At 37.4% G+C, this 12,922-nt stretch overlaps 1 protein-coding gene across 1 annotated transcript; it reads left to right on the forward strand.

The window, feature by feature from the left end:
* The first annotated feature begins 7,331 nt into the window (after positions 1 to 7,331).
* Positions 7,332 to 12,313, forward strand: LOC116265859 (uncharacterized). The gene is made up of 8 exons (XM_050080902.1): positions 7,332 to 7,454; positions 7,719 to 7,749; positions 9,005 to 9,063; positions 9,223 to 10,113; positions 10,204 to 10,398; positions 10,483 to 10,634; positions 11,859 to 11,969; positions 12,082 to 12,313. The coding sequence occupies exons 1-8, from the start codon at positions 7,332 to 7,334 to the stop codon at positions 12,146 to 12,148; spliced, it is 1,629 nt and encodes a 542-aa protein (XP_049936859.1). The 3' UTR covers positions 12,149 to 12,313.
* Positions 12,314 to 12,922: the final 609 nt, after the last annotated feature.

Below are 12,922 nucleotides of genomic sequence, written 5' to 3' on the forward strand. Positions count from 1 at the left end.
CCCTCACCCTTATTTCTCAGGGTAGTTGGATTGTTTTAGAAGTTTTTGGGTGACGTCTCTACGATGCTTTAACTTGCATATTAGTACCTTTTTTTTGCTACATAGACAGCTGACACCCAAAAAAATAAAGACGATCGTTAGTTTGAAAACCGAAACCCTCACCCTTATTTCTCAGGGTAGTTGGATTGTTTTAGAAGTTTTTGGGTGACGTCTCTACGATGCTTTAACTTGCATATTAGTACCTTTTTTTTGCTACATAGACAGCTGACACCCAAAAAAATAAAGACGAAAATTGGCAGCCTACCAACCCCACCCTGTCCATTGAACCAACTCCTTAAGTGATTCCATAGAATCATAGTAATCTCACCTCAAAAAATTACTGTGCTCCACAATATTAACATTGTGGAGTCTTTGTCAATGTGGAAGGAAAGCAGCTCTATTCAAATCCAAATCGATTTGATTCGGTTGACATTGAATTTGAGGTGCCCCATGTCATATACTTTTCGTTTTTATTATGCCTAAATAATTTTAAGGTTTACCATTTTCATACTTTTCATCTTATTCTTTTAAACAAATCACCCACTATTGCTTTTTTCCTTTTTCTGATTAAAGCAGATTGGATCCATTCATGGTATCGATCAATCACCGGATCAGCATCCTGGCTGGTTCGATTCGGTTTATAATTTTAATTACATTGGTCTGTATGATATGGAGACTCTCTCTTTCTTATAAAAAAATGACAACAAGAGTTTTGGACATAAATAAATTAAAAAAAAAACTTTTTAATTACTACCATCTTTCAAGATTGAGGCCGAGATCAATTATATAAATGAATGTCTTTTTCTTTTGTGGTTGATGCTTCTTAATGATATGATTTTGATAGCCTCTAATTTGGGTTCTAGACTACCAGAATCTCAGGTAACTGAGATCACAGGGCCCATTTATTTCACAGGCTTTACTTTGGTGTTAAAATTCTACGTTCACGACAATCAGGCCCTTGGCTACACCATAAAGATATATAGATGGTATGGAATTTTGCATCCATTACAGCCGAATACATTGAGAGTTAGGTTGTAATCCATTTCAATGCAGAGAAAATTAGCGACGAAATTTGCGTACTAGAGACAACAATTTGCGTCAGAATCACATTAAATTCAAACAAACAAGAAAGGCATGAATCTCACACTACAACTGTGTGGCTTTCAGTTTTTTATTTTTTCTAACTAATCTTTTCCATGACTTAAATCAGATATTCCCTTACGAAAAGAAAAAATAGCAACGCTAATACACTATGTAGGGGATACAAATCTGCGGGGATGCCTGACGTTGCTGAATGACTAAAAATGTAAAAGGGTAAAACCACCGTAAATTGTTGCTTAAAGTACTATGAACATTGTTGGCTCATAAACCGTCGCTAATACTCTTATGACAAATTTTTTTAGTAATGGATTTTTAATTTTTAACCATCTAACAACATGGACAGACTTAACTCCTCATATATATATGGTTTTCTAAGTTTCAATCTCGCCCGGAGATTGAGTGCAGGCTATCCCTAGGACAACTTAAATCAGATTTTTGGAGGCAAGTCAGTTTTTGCCTCTATAACAGTACTTTTGAAGTGTTTGGATGACACCAAAACCAGGTTTTTTCAACAATCAAACGGGATCGAATAGCCTCCCACGCCATTGACAAAAAAAAAAAAGGGAAGACTTTTAAGTGTGTCATCCAAACACACATAAACCAATTTTAAAAATGATCACGAGACCACTTTTTCACAAGACCAAGTTTTCCAAAAGAGGTTTTTATGAGTGTGTCATCCAAATGCTCCCTTATGATTTTTACTAAGAACGACCTTTTTAAGGTTGCTAAGGTCAACTTTCAGTTAAGTCTCGTCATCGGAACGGGACTTGGGCTGGGGTTTGGGTACTAAAATTAGGCACCGGGGTGGCTCAGTATGATTTGATTCGACCTGAAAAGGTATTTTTAATATTATTTTTATTGATATATTTATATATATATATATATATATTTACGATTAATTATATTTATATATTATTTTATACCAAAAAATATATTTTTTAATTTTAACAAAGCAGGGCCAAGCTCGAGCTTGGGTTTTGGATGTCAGGCCGGAACTGACTCCAGCTCGGCCCGAGCCCTACTCCTGATCGGGCCGATCTTGGTCTTAATTATATCAATATTCCTACTACCTCTCTCGATAGCCGATCTTAGGCCGGAAGTGACTACAGCTTGGCCCGAGCCCTACTCCTGATCGGGCCGATCTTGGTCTTAATTATATCAATATTCCTACTACCTCTCTCGATAGCCGATCTTAGGCCGGAACTGACTACAGCTCGGCCCGAGCCCTACTCCTTATCGGGCCGATCTTGGTCTTAATTATATCAATATTCCTACTACCTCTCTCGATAACCGATCTTGGTCCGGCTCAAGAGAACTTTGTATTTTTAATTTGTTATCTTTTGATAGAAATACAACCTTGGAAATTGTTTGCAAGCTTGTTTGGGGAACTGGTTGTAAGTTTGCTTACTTTCTAACACTCTATGGGTGTGAACTAAAATGACTTTAGAATCGCATTTTTTTACCGGTTTATTGGTTTCCTAAAATATTTTAATGGAAAAACAAAAGCCGGTTATATGTATGGGCATGTGCACCTTACATAATATCGACCATAGCACCATGCATATATAAAAAGGACTTGATAACTGTGTGTCATATTGATTATCTAGAAAAAGATGAGGGTTCAAAAACTGGAGTACCCTACTAAGAAGAGTACTTTTAGACCAATAATGTTTCAAAATCAACCCCAATCGATCAATTTGAAGCTAATTGATGGCAATTAATTTGATTTTGCAGCCAGTTCAACAGTGCCGTGTGCCAACAATTTCTTTTTAGAATTACTTTTTAAAAATATTTTCTTATTTTTTGTATACATGTTTTCAACTTTTTCTCAATATATTTATATATTTATGAAAGCTAGAAGGCAGCTTTAGTTTGTCCAAGACAAAAAAATTACTACCAACATCGGAATTGGACTCTTGGATTAGTTTCAGGCTTTGGCTGAGATGAAAAAATCTGTGCGTCCAACTGCTAATGGACTAAGGGGATAACAAGTTTGAATATTTCCATGCATTAGTCAACAACAATCCAGCATAGAATTACTAATAACCTCATAAACGATCAAGGACAAGAACTTAATAAAGAGCAAAATCTAGGATATTCAATGGAAAGAAATTATAAATTACCATTGCTATAGATAATTTGCAAGACTTATTTAGCCAATTATATTCATTTATGAAAAAACATCATTTTGTTATATCTCCCATGCAAAGCCAATTGAAGAAAGTACTCTCACTACAAAAATCCTAGGTATTACCAATGGCCATAAAATGTTGGTGAAACAAAGACGTGCATCCGTAATGGTTTTACTGACATGGTATCGATGGTGAAGAGTGTGTCGGTAAAAATCATCATCGACACACTTGATGCCCGTCGGTGTAGGATATCACTGGCGTGGTCTATATGTAGGTAAATATTGACTATTACCGATGTCCGACTGCGTCGATAATAATCAATTGTTTTCGACATCTTAATGACCGTCGGTAAAAACTATACCGATAATTGACCTGGATGTCTGCAAACTTTTTTACCAACAAATACACTTGGACGTCGGGAAAACTTTAACCGACATCCGCTGAAAGTTGCTATTACTCTTTATCGACACAAATTTACACGTCACTGAAAGTCTTTTAATTTTATTTTCCCTTATTCGAATATGAGATAATTTTTCTGAAAATTGAAAATACATATGCAACATACCTGCTTACATTTTCCATCTATCAAGCAAAAAGATTACATGTTATGAACCATATAAAAAATGTTCGAACTTAATTTTTTGTAGTGCATGCTGGATTTAAGGCTTAGAGATCCAACTCTATGAAGAAATTGTGATGTCAATATGGGTCATGGTTAATATAATGAGACAGATTCTCCAAGAATCATCTCCAAAATTTGAAGGACCTTAAGCTTATCCTTTGACACAGTGGACTTCAAGAAGTCAAGTTCCCTCTTCCAAACTGACCTTTCTAAGGCTTATGAAAGTGTTAACTAGAACAGTAGAACTTCCCTAAAAGCTCGCCTTGTATGATTTTCTTTTCCTAGCAAATAAATCTTTTCTTGTGATGCATGAACACTCCAACTCTTGATGCTGCGAATAGGGTTTTGATACTCTAAAGGCTCTGCAATTAATCAAGTGGAAGTAGAAGAAGAGAATTAAGTAATGGAAAAGGAAGTTGAATTTAAAAAAATAATAATAATAAAGGGGAAACACAAAGAGAAGGTAAACAATTAAAGCAATGGTAAAAAATTTCCGACATCTCAAAACAAGATTAACATATCATCCATTTATCTGCCTAAACTATTAATATTTTAAGCCAAACAATCAACTTAAATGAAAATAACAGATTTCAAATGGGACACCATTCTTAAAGTATATGAATTTAATAATTTAATTCATTGTCCAAGTATTTTACTGATTGAAAAGAAGAACATTCCGATTCAAATGGATTCAAGGGAACTCAAAAATGCATCATATATGTACTGTTAGTGCGGTTATCTAAGAGACTTGTCAAGGAGATTTTTTCATCATAAACTTATTTTGTGTTGATGAAGCAGATATACATGCAAAAAAGCTCACGTTCATGGAGAGACCAACCTTGCTGGAGAAATGATGGGTTATTCTGTTTCTTAGGGATAAAAAGAAGCGCAGCAAACAAGGTTGAGCATGTGAGGAAGCTTATATTGTAAGAAAAAATTGTGGAAACTATCAAAAGCTCTCGAGCATGAGAAATAATGGGAGCCCCATGTCTTAATCTCACGCCTGCCAAAGGGCATAGCTTAGTTGGTTGTCCTAAATGTCATGCTAATAATGCATCCTTAGTTTGATTCCCGTGGGTGTTATTTTTCCATACTGCAAATGATGACATGCACGATACTTGAGTTGAAGAGTGTACCGTCCTATTGAAAGTTAAAAGACAACGTTGATATAAAAAATGCATCTATTCATAATTCAGCACTAAGTCCTCTAAGTTCTACAAGTGATCCAAGAGCCATGAGAGAGAAGAAGGCACCATTGGAGTACCACCTACAACAATGAGGAACACCATTTTCAAAACAAGCAGCAGTGCAGAGATTCAAAACTTCTTTTAGGAGCCCACATGCTGCTCACGCCATCCATGTACCTACCACATATATATTAATTTTTATCATAAGACCTCTTAAGTAATAATAGATCGAAAGCAAGATGGGTTTTCACCCATTCAATGGATGATCCATAATAGAAGAAGAGAAAAGTCAATCACCTATTCATCTACAACCTAACAGCTGTTTAATTTGTATATAATTGCCTCTTTATTTATAGAGAAAAAAAAAATAGTTCTCTAATACTTGCACTCAACTATATGGGTACCTTGGCAGATTCAGCACTTTTAGAATGAACAAGGAAATGGGGAGCAGTTGAAAGGTTCATTTGGCATGTGAGTTAAGAAATGCCATTATTTCAAAGGTAGGGTATGCCACTCAAGTTGTATATTAGAAGCTTGTATATCAAGAGTGAAAGAATTTGGTCGTCTAGTATTTCTGATCTTGTTGCTAAGGAACAAGGCTGTATTGGAAGGCTTGGAAAGCTCCTTCAAGAAGATGCTTCGATTTATTGTCCATACCCAATTCTCAACCAGACTAGGAAACACCATCAACACCTTTGGGTCTTGGAAGAGAGAGAATTGCAGATGAAACATGCATGGTTATTGAATCTTTGAATAAAAACATTATTTTGGCTACCATTGATGCTAAGAGGGCAAGAGAAGAATCCAATTTGTGAATGTTAATATCTTGAGTGAATATATATATATATATATTAGCTAGAGCCTAGACTTGCTTCCACAAGTACTGTTTTTATGCATAAAGGCCAACCTCAAGCTTTTCTTTACGGTTAATATGTTAAAACGTACAATATTTGTTCTGAATAAAATGCAGGCTTCTGCTTCTCCTAACTCATTCACAGTCAATAAAAATGGTACTTTTGTCATTTAGTTCTAACTTGTTTGAGAATGCTAGCACACAGTAAAATTAGGCTCTCGAACACTTGTTGAAGGAAAATGAATTACGTACTACTCATTTTGCAATGTGATAAAGTCATCACTGTAATGAAGATTTTTCCTCAAAAGAACAAAGGCGGCAGTTTACATTTGGAAGGGAGCTTCTCCTCAGAACTTATATTTGAGAACTCTTGTAGTTCTAGACAACTCAACTGAACTGCCCTTTTGAATTTCAAGATTTGAAATCATTCGAACTAAATATTGCTTTATGAATTGACAGAAATAGACTCACCAATCACTCATTCGCTACGTAAATGAGATTTCATAATATATGAATTTGGTGCTTCGAGAAACATAAAGAAATATATCATTCAAGATCAACCCTTGTCAAATTTTGGTCCGTAAGAAGGGCACTTTTACCATTTTTTGAATAAACACCATTCAAGATTAATTCATGTATAATAAAGTCCGTAGATTCCATTTACTCGATTATATTTGGTTAGAATATTGCGATTTAAGGGACAAGTTCACGTAACCTTGCACTGGATCCCAACCAAACCTTATTTTTCAATGTCTGCAATAACCAGGCGCGGGTCCCATGACGTACTCTCGGCGTTAAAAGTTTAAATTTCAAGAAACTCGCACCTCCCCAACTCGGGTGATCATTCTCTCTTCCTCCTCCTCTCCTTTTTGTCTCGGTTTTTGCTTCCTCTCGCTCTTCCTCCTCTCCTGAATGGCGAGGTGATGACCTCGTGAATCAAGAGAAGGTGGGGAGCAAAATTTGTAGACGACTTCGATTTGTTCTGTAACAGATAGATCATTTTTTCTGTTTCTGTCTTCCATTTCTTTTTGTTTTTGTGATTCTATCTCTTTTGGGAAAAGTCCTTTGTTTGGTTCCTTTGTTTCTTTTGTCGTCCCATCGATCCCACCGTGGTTCTGCTGCAGCTCTTCTCTTATCTATGCTTGTTTTGGGGTCGAACAGTTGGGTGCCAGTCTAGGGCTTCCTCATCATTCTGCAAAAACATTGAGGTTTTCCTTCTTTTGGGTCTTTTCTGTTATTAGGGCTGGTTCTAGGGATGCCGAGTTGGTTGGTGGTCGACTAGTTTCATGATTTAATCTATCTTACTTCTTGTTGGAATAATTTTGTGGGGGGAGATAAATCCCGTCGTTACGATGGACTGAAAGTGAAGAGGCCTGTTTTCTCGGTAGAGCGGAAAAATGGGGACCGGGTGCAGCAAGGAGGTCGTCGGGACTTCGCGTGGAACAAGAGGCCCATCGTTGCGGTCCTTCTGCTCGGGCGGATGCTCTTATTCCTTGGACCATGATGATGATCCTCGTCAGGTTTGGTCCAGTTTCTTCATTTCCTTATGATTGTGATGCTTTTTAGTTGGTTTTTTAAATGATCACAATTGATTTGGTTGAACTAACTTATTGCTTAATTGGTTCTGTTCATTAATGAATCCTTCTTTCGTGATTGTTTTCAGTGGTTTCTTAGCTTCATTCCGTTTCTTATAATCGATCAAGATTTTTCGTGACTTCTCGGTTGTTTGGGTTTGCTTGCTTTATGACTAGTAATCTTCTTTCTATGTTTCCGAATTGGTGCAGGAGCTTTTGTCCGAGGTTACATTAGAGAAATGTATGAGCTAGCTAAGAGAATAGCACAGTGTGCCATTCAAGGGACGTTCATGAGCAAGACTTGCTTTTTAATTAGAAATATGCTCTGAATAATGTCGAGCATGAATCTGCCTTTCTGCAGTTCTGAAATGATACCGTTTGCTTGTTTTAAGGAAAAACGGAAGAACAAAACACGCAGAGGGGTAATTTGGTTTCCCCTTGTTTTCTTCTGAAGTTTTAATTTTAAATCCACTCGAGTGTATACGAGTCTGTTCATGTTAAGGTTCACAAAAGTATATGAGCTTTCTCGGTTCGTCTTATCCCACAGACTGGCATTTGATCGCGCAAAGTTTCAAACAAGGGTCATGAACATGCATATTCCAGGCGCCTAGGAAGCAAAGTGGTTATACTTATCCTTCAATATTTATAATTTTATTCAACTAATGGTGAAGGAAACGACAAGCTAAGTTGAGGATAGGAACACATGACGCAGCAAGTTTTGGGAAGAAGATAAGCAAGTAAAAAAGAAAATAAGCATGTAAATACAAACCGAGGTTGAGTTCATAAATGAAACACAAATGAAGGGCAGCGTCACTGTTTGGTCTATGTTTTATTGTCAACGGAGTGTATATCTATTGCCTATGTTCGACTTTGTGCATACACCAGATTCAGATGCCTAAAAGAGTATGTCTACATGACACGGTATTTAGTTTCATTTTATAACCGAGTCCTCTTATCCTGTGAGGATTGATTCCCACACTTGGATGTGAAAAGAAGCAGAGGGGAAATGTGGAGGAAAGGGGTTAGATCTTAACTTGAGGCCCTTGAGCAATATATTTATGGGGGATAGTGATACACACAACAAACTTCCTTCTTAGTATTTTAGTCCAAGAATATCATGGATGTCCATGGTCTAACATAGGCAAATACGGCTCCAGTTTCCTTCAGACAATTTTTGGTTTAGAACGGTATCATGTTGGTTGATGATGAGTGAGGATTGGCTGGACTACTTAGCAATCTTGTAGTTTGTATATTTTCCCTCTGTTTCTTTTGGTAGCTCCTCTGGATGGAATCTTGTCTTCGGATATAAATGAAAGAAGAAAAAAGAAATACTTTATCTTGATTCTTGACTGTATAGTTCAGGTCTTGCTCATGCGTCAGATTTTTTATTAGGTTCTCAGTGCATCTGCTTAGCAGTACTTTGAAAGCTCAGCTGGTCATTTATTTATTATCATATTCTTAAATATGACATTATTTATGATTTGATTCCATTTCAGACCTCTTTTTAGATGAGTTTTTTGATGCATGGTCTCATGCTTATGGTATGAAGTATGAAGTATGAACTAGGAAGTATGAACATGTAAAATAAATGATGTGGCTACCTTTACAATCCCTAATAATAAGCTTACTTGTTTCTTTTTTTTTTCCCTCAGAGAAAACAAAATGGTATGACAGAACCAGGTAGAGATCAGACTATGAGGGAATCAGATAAAATAAAAAAGAAGGCTTCATAAAAGGTGAAGCACTGGGAACTATACAAGTGTCTTCTGTCTCGTCCAATGTAGAGTTCAATGGGTGGATTCATGAAACTGCATCTTCTGACCCGTCTGCTGCTGGTAATTGCTCTATCAGTGCTGACCAAATTGGCATCAGCTTGAATAGACCAACAAGTCTTGGGTCATCTCAGGCTTATTCACTTCTGTCAAGTAGCCGTCCCACTTCAGATTCCACTGCAGTTTTTCATGAAAGTACCTGTTTAGACAATTTAGGAAGCAACAGTAATGCTCTCAGAGATGGCAACCAATGTACACCTGGATTACGTTGGATAAATTCTTCAAATGGTTTTCACAGAATAGATTCTTCTTCTGATGAACTACAACTACACCCTTCTGCTAAATTGGTTCAACAGCTGGACCATGTTATGCCTTCTTTTGAGAACATAACGACCCATAGCTCTGTTACAATGCGTGAACTTGCTGTAAATGGACCTTCTCTAGAGAGCTGTTCTGGAACAGCTCAGGATGAGTCAATGCATGCTTGTAGAAGGGCAGGAACAACAGACTCTCTACAAACAGGGATGCAATTTAGCAGGGCATTGAGCGTTGGAAGATTTCGTGATAGAGTCCTGCAAAGAAGTGACACAGTTGGGGATGTGACACAGGGTAATGTGCCAGACCTCTATGACTTAACGTCAGAAGTTGTTCAACAAAATGCTGAAATTCCTCATATGTCCTCCAGTCATGACTTTGGTGGCAGTTCCATTAGGCCTTCCAATGGTAGTCACCAACTTGATGTGGGTAATCAGCAACTGGTAGATGTTACTGATGACAATCCTTCTTCACATCGAATGACATTCCTCGAAAGGAGACAAAGGGTGAGGTCTCAGGTAGGAAACAATTGTAACTGTTTCTACTTCATATATAATGTGGAACTTGCATTTTTCTTGCATAAGTACTTTGTCGATCTTTTTCTACAGGTTAGGGCACTCCACCGTTTGGGAAGTCGATTTGAGAATTTAGTTGGTCATGACAGATCTTGTATCTTGTCTGGTCAACATCGTAGAGGTCGTTGTCTGTGCCGAGCAAATATTAGGCCAGATAATACTGAAGGTGATACAAATACCAGAGCAAGCATATCAAGAATTGTGATGCTAGCAGAAGCATTGTTTGATGTAAGAGCCCTTATTAAAAAATTATGTGGTTGGACCATATTTTTCTATTAGGTTAGTTTTTGAATTATTTTGTAATTTTATTAGGTTTTGGATGAAATTCACCAGCAATCTGTGGTCTTGTCTTCTTGGCCTTCTGTGTCCTCACTGGGATCTGTACCTGCTCCAAAGGAGGTTGTAGAGCATCTGCCTGTCAAAGTGTATACTAAATCTAGTCTTAAGAATGAGGAAGCTGCCCAGTAAGTTGTTGATATCTATATCTTTCTCTTGTGTGTCGGTATGAAAGTTTGTTCCTTTTACTGTATGTTATCATGCTAATGGAATGCCTGATATCTTTTTCATAGGTTTTCTGGATTGATTTTACCTGACTGGTGTTGAATATATGGCACCTGCCAATCGCTATTTTGCTTTCAGAATTTAGTAGTTTCTGTATTATTTTTCTCTTATCAACTTTTAGTGAATGTCCTACGTCCTTCTTGGTTGTCAACTTGTCATAAAATTCTCGTTACAAAGAATCCATGAATGCAGTAAAAATGCTGTCCTTTAGGAAATTCTATCTGACCCAAGTACTAGTTTTCTTAACAGAGCTACCTAAACATAGACTCGTATAATTTCTATTTACTATGATCAGGTCACAGGCATTATATTATTTCAGGTTCTTGAGTTATTTGTACCGGGATGTTGTTGATAAGATAGTCAAATAATGTATTGAATCGCAGGCAGTACTTATCCAACAAAAATGTCCTATTTTGTCGAACTATTTTCAAAAAGAATGTATCTCCATTTTATATCCATAATCTTCAGCGCCGTGTTGGTAAAGTGTATTGATAAACTAGAGTTATTTTCCAAGGCTTTCCCTACATTATCCATGCTTCATTTTCCTAGGAAAATTTTCTCCTAGTAGAACGATGAAATTGAATGACCTGATATTCCTAGCACCCACCTGTGTCATTGGCTCCTGTGGCTTCACCCCTCTGGAGACTGGTTGCTACTGCCGGAGATAGGAACTTAAGGATGCTTCCTTCAACAACGGGAGTAAACTAGAGATGTTTGGGCCCCAGGGGACCTTCAAAAACCTGTTGACGCAGTTCCTGGGACATTGTTTTCCACATGAATCACACTGGATTGGTGTGACCATTTAATTCTGGATGATTCAAAAGTGAAGAGTTCGCCATTTTATAGGTTCTATGTAATCAGCATGCTTGCTGCAGATCTCTTTAGCAATTTAAAAGTATGTTCTTTGCCTCTGCTCGAACTTCTCCATGCGCGATGCACCAATCTTCAGTTGTGGTGAGCGAGCGTGAACTCTTGAAATTGCTTGGACATTCTGTTTGCAACGGCATTTCACCTTTTGTTTCCTGTGCATTACTTGCTGCTCATGCTGCAAGATGTATACCTAAATTTTTAAAAGATTATCGTGCCTAATTAAGGTCCTAATCTTGTTTGGTTCTTATTATCTGCAGATGCTACATTTGCCTTGTGGAGTACGATGAGGGAGATTGTTTGAGAATACTTCCTTGCCACCACATGTTTCACCAATCATGTGTAGATAAATGGCTGAAAGAAGTTCACAGGTACTATGCATACTCTTCAGCAAATAGAAAGTCCTCTTCTCCTTTCGTTGTTCTTTAACAATGACTGTCGTATAGCAGACTTTTGATGGTAATATCCCTTTGTCTCTTGCAGAGTATGCCCCCTTTGTCGAGGAAATATTTGTACATCAGATTCTTTGCCACTCGAGACTGTTGGTTGAACCACAATTCGATGTCTTCTTCTGTATGACTTATCATATCACCATCTGTTTGTAACTGTACATGATGGTCTCAGGTGGCGTTGCCAGCGCACCATAGTCTCCTTCCCTTGTTTGTTTAAGGCAAAGCTTTTATTTCAGAGAACTCCTGCTCTGCGTTTCGTTGCATTCTCTTTTATTTCGCCACAACTACCTATTATGCAGGAAGTTCCCCCGCTGTAATCTTTTGATGTTTTCCAGCCGTCTCCGCGTTGTTGAAGAACTGACAAGTTGTTCTTACTGGTTAAGTTGGTAGGAGTCACAGATCTCACCATGATAATTGGCTATTCAATTAAACAAGATTCACTGGCAAGGGACTGTAACGTCTGATTTTTCTCAAAACAGAAAAGAGAGAGAAATGATTTTGCAATCGATGAACAAGCAAAAGTTTTGTTTAAGCACACCTGGATCAATCTTGTACCTGATCAATTTGCTGTCAAACAACCGAACTTGTGCTAGTCATAGCGGTATTTCTATATTCATGTGATCATCGAAATTACTTGCATCTTATAAGTAAAAGGACTTTAGGCTGAAAGAAACTTATATTTTCTATCTTTTTTGGTACTTGAAACTTTACACTTGAAAAGGTGTTAATTGCAGGTATCTTCATGATCTGAATATCTTAAACGTGGTAAGAGTAACATTGCACATGTAGCTGATTCTCCACTCAGCCAGGTTACTTCCAAGGCTTCCGGATTTTTATTGGGTTGTACGCACATGGCCCATCGTAGCCTTGTT

The sequence above is a fragment of the Nymphaea colorata genome, chromosome 12, assembly GCF_008831285.2.
Source record: "Nymphaea colorata isolate Beijing-Zhang1983 chromosome 12, ASM883128v2, whole genome shotgun sequence".
Taxonomy (NCBI): Eukaryota; Viridiplantae; Streptophyta; class Magnoliopsida; order Nymphaeales; family Nymphaeaceae; genus Nymphaea; species Nymphaea colorata.

What these genes read in the sequence shown, in the direction of transcription:
- LOC116265859 (XM_050080902.1), top strand. Translation starts at nt 7,332, where the DNA reads ATGGGGACCGGGTGCAGCAAGGAGGTCGTCGGGACTTCGCGTGGAACA. An exon ending in AAGAATGAGGAAGCTGCCCA is followed by an intron (nt 10,635 to 11,858) that starts GTAAGTTGTTGA and finishes TATTATCTGCAG; the next exon opens with ATGCTACATTTGCCTTGTGG. An exon ending in TGGCTGAAAGAAGTTCACAG is followed by an intron (nt 11,970 to 12,081) that starts GTACTATGCATA and finishes TGTCTCTTGCAG; the next exon opens with AGTATGCCCCCTTTGTCGAG.